The 3,802-nt window shown below is 36.9% G+C and overlaps 1 protein-coding gene across 1 annotated transcript; it reads left to right on the top strand.

Annotated features, from left to right (window-relative positions):
• The first annotated feature begins 281 nt into the window (after nucleotides 1–281).
• Nucleotides 282–1,848, top strand: LOC129794759 (enhancer of split m7 protein-like). Its single transcript, XM_055835615.1, has one exon. It carries the CDS (start codon nucleotides 492–494, stop codon nucleotides 1,200–1,202), a length of 711 nt encoding a protein of 236 aa, XP_055691590.1. The 5' UTR covers nucleotides 282–491; the 3' UTR covers nucleotides 1,203–1,848.
• The last annotated feature ends 1,954 nt before the right edge of the window (nucleotides 1,849–3,802 follow it).

The following is a 3,802-nucleotide window of genomic DNA, read 5'->3' as shown; positions in this document are numbered from 1 at the left end:
GTGGCAAAGCCGGAGACGACGATAATCGGGCGGAATGTTGCTGTGTGTATGTTTGAATGGTTGAATGTTGCGCGCGAGTGTGTGATGCCCGCCGATGGGTCGTGGTTTGAGCAGAGGTAGAGGAAAAAAAGACGAGGGAACGAGGGTCCGGAGGAAGGCAAGAGAGCAGCTGCAGCCGCCAGTCACAGGTGGCCAAACTCGTGGGAACAGAAATTTTCTCATGAACCACGATACACGGGGTATGTCTATAAAAGGAGGGTCCGATGTTGTGTTGCAAGAGCATTTCCATTCAAACCTTCGGCAAGAGAGGTTCGTTTTGAAGCGCACACACTGAATATATATAACCCAAAGAGAGGCACTCCTCGACTTCTTCCACGTTCATCCCAAACAGTCTTGAATTGTTCGTCAACGTGAACAGTTTGTGCTTTTGTGAGGTGTGTTGAGTTTGTGCTATATATAAGAGGAAAGACATTTGATAAAGGATAATAAGGATGAAGTTCGAAATTCCTTACATTGCCAATGGGCCAAGTTCGGAGGAGTACCCAACAGTGATTGTGAAGCAGGGTAAATCACCGTCACCACAACCGGAACCAGTGTCACGAACGTATCAGTACAGGAAAGTGATGAAGCCAATGTTGGAGCGGAAACGACGTGCGAGGATTAATCGTTGCCTGGATGAGTTGAAGGAGTTAATGGTGACTGCGCTGCAATCTGAGGGGGAGAATGTTTCGAAGCTGGAGAAGGCGGACATTCTGGAGCTAACCGTGAGGCATTTGCATAAACTCCGTCGGCAGCAGCGACTCTGTGCCAATCCCGTGATTGACTCTGATCGTTTTCGTGCTGGTTTCACGCATGCTGCCAATGAGGTATCACGCTGCCTCGCCTCGACGCCTGGGGTGGATGTGACGCTGGGCACGAAGCTGATGACCCACCTGGGGCATCGCCTGAATGAACTGGACAAAATTCAACCACTCTCAATTCACGTGAGTCAACCCCCCTACACACCACCGTCATCCCCCTCAACGTCCGTGTGCAGCAGTGAAGCCGGTGGCACGCACTACGCAATGCCACTCACGCCAGCTTCATCGCGATCGTGTCGTTCGCCATCGCCACGTGCTGATAGCCTCGGTGCCACGGCGGGTCTGCTGCGTGTTGCCCCAGCCCTCCAAGTCACGGCTGGTGGTGTCTGGAGACCGTGGTAATGGGGACAACCCTCCCAAACAACCCCAAAACTGCCACACATCGTGCATTTCGCCCCCCGTCCCACGTGCAAAGAGTATCAATTCCAAAAGATTGATCCACCGATCTCTGTTTTCTTGTTTAACTACATATAAATCATATATAGGTAATATACATAGCATAAGGTATTTAATTAGTAGGTAGTTCACAATATTGTAAACTCATCAATCACACGTGGAATAGGTATTCCCATTGGGTGTAGGAAGACACGCGATCATCTCGCGATCATCCCACTATCTCACGTTGATCGCGTGCTCAAACCTCCCCCATTGTCCACAGAAGAATTATTTTTTCTTTAAATCAAAAATTGTTTAAAGATCTTTCATGTTGAAAAAGAAAAGTACAAAGAAATTATTTGAAAATTTGATTGATGATTTGTTTAGCAAAAAAGAAAATCTCTGACTTCCATGTAATCTCATTTTTATTATTATTTTACAACTTGATGACATTTTTTTAAAAAAATATTGTTTAATTAAAAAAAAAGAAAAATTGCTTCAGCAATTGCAAGATCAATGAGCTTTAATTAGGAATATAAGTGTTTGTGATATGAAAGAGAGAGAAATTGAGAAAGAAGAAAAGAAAATTAAAGAAAATAATTTTGAAATTGAAGATAAACTGACTTTTACTGGATCCTCCTGCATCATCGTCTCGTGGTTTACCCGCCAAAAAAGAATTGTTCCAGCTTCTATTTGAACATAAATTATTTGCTCGAGATATTTAAGCAAATTCTCCCGCCACGTGATTCGGCTTTGACTTTCATCTCAACATCGCTCAACTGTTTAACACTTGAGAAAAATTTGCGCACATGTTTTCTCATGTACATATTTGGGCAAATTAATGAGGCTAAAAAATACATTTTAAAACGTTTAAAACGCATGAGAGGTAAGTCTTTGAGAGACGCGCGTACACCATTAAGCTGAAGGAGGAGGAAAAAAGAAAAAAAAATTTTGAAACATTTTTTTCCCTCCTTTTTACTCCTTTATTTGGGAAACTTTGTAGCCAAGGGACAGTGAAGCCTCGTAGTAATACGTTAGAACTATTCAGAACTTTCCATGACGTTAAAAGAATGGAATTTTTAGACTGATTTTTATACAAAATCCTTCTTTCATGAGAAAAAATCCAGGTAAATATAGGACAATTCAATATTATAGCAACGGTCAATAAAATCTTTGAATTTTTCAGGTAAGTATTAAATGTTTTCCACACTAAAGAAACATTTTTTAAATATTAATTTTAACATTTTTTTGCAGAAGATTTATTATTTATTTTTTAGTAGGTTAATTAATTTTTGCCATTTTATTTAAAACAGTTAAATCGCTTTATTGAATGAAATACTCAAAAATTAATATCTTAACCCATTTTTGTCAGTTTTTAAGAATTTTTGATTATTTTTTCTAATAATGAAATTTTTAGAAATAATTGTTTCAAACTTAAGGAATATTCTATTAGGTTATTTCATATTTTTATTCCGAATACTAACCTCAAAAAAGAAAGAAAATAGTTTGTATGGCCGAGAAGACCAAGAAAAGGATACTACGTCAACTACGTAAAATACATATAATGTATAAAAAAAATGTGAGGTTAGAAAATTCTTGAATTCTCAGAAAAAAAAAACAATCTAATGAGCAATAAAACAATCTAATAAATATTGGACAAACCAATATTTATAATAGAGGCAAAGTTAATTTGTAAACGAAACTTGGGTTCTCCATTGTGTTTTTTTTTTCTAAAAGAAATGAGCTAAAAGTAACGAAGAATCTGAACTTTACGGCATGGAAAAGCCAATTCAATTGGTGGAAGGACTAATTTTTCATTAAAAAAATAACTCTTAGATAGATCTGGGTTAATAATGAATTTTAGAACTTCAATTCTAAGACATTTTAAGCTTTAATCCAATAAATAAACTTAAAAAATCTTGTGTCAACCTTTTACAAATTTGCAAGAGGACATTTAGGATCCTTTCCCGGATATCTAAAAAAAAGAATATTTTTCCGGAAGTTCCTTTTCTGTTAGTTTAAAGTTTCAAAAACATTTTTACATTGAAAATACCTAAAAAGAAAAGTTATTTTTTTGCATTCTTGAAAGTATTTTCCTTTTATTGAAAAAAGAAAAATAAAAAATAATTTATTCTATTTTTTAGAATAAAATGGGTTAACAGGAGAAAAGGATTTAACAATATTTGCTCAAGACAGGATGCCATACATTAAGGTCAGTAGTGACCTCTCTGCGTCACGAGCAAACAAACTCATTTGAATTCAAATATTTAAAGAGCTTTTATGTGAGCTTTTCATATATATGTACATAGTTTCCATTCCAAGGTTGCAATTGCGTAGCTTCTCGACGCATTTTCTTGGATTTTCCCGGATTTTTCTGGATTTCCATCGTGATCTTTCTCACGCAACACCCACCTCAGAATATTTGGCAATTTAAATTTCCAGAAGAAAAGAAAACATATTTCTCAATTTCCTTTTATTTATTTAGCTGTGTGAATGAAAATAAAATAAAATAAACCCCGAAAAGTGCCTCAATTTGGCACTTGAAGGGTTTTTTGTGTGTTGAATTT

The sequence above is a fragment of the Lutzomyia longipalpis genome, chromosome 4, assembly GCF_024334085.1.
Source record: "Lutzomyia longipalpis isolate SR_M1_2022 chromosome 4, ASM2433408v1".
Lineage (NCBI taxonomy): Eukaryota > Metazoa > Arthropoda > Insecta > Diptera > Psychodidae > Lutzomyia > Lutzomyia longipalpis.
This window is presented reverse-complemented; position numbering and strand designations above follow the sequence as displayed.

What these genes read in the sequence shown, in the direction of transcription:
- LOC129794759 (XM_055835615.1), top strand. Translation starts at nt 492, where the DNA reads ATGAAGTTCGAAATTCCTTACATTGCCAATGGGCCAAGTTCGGAGGAG.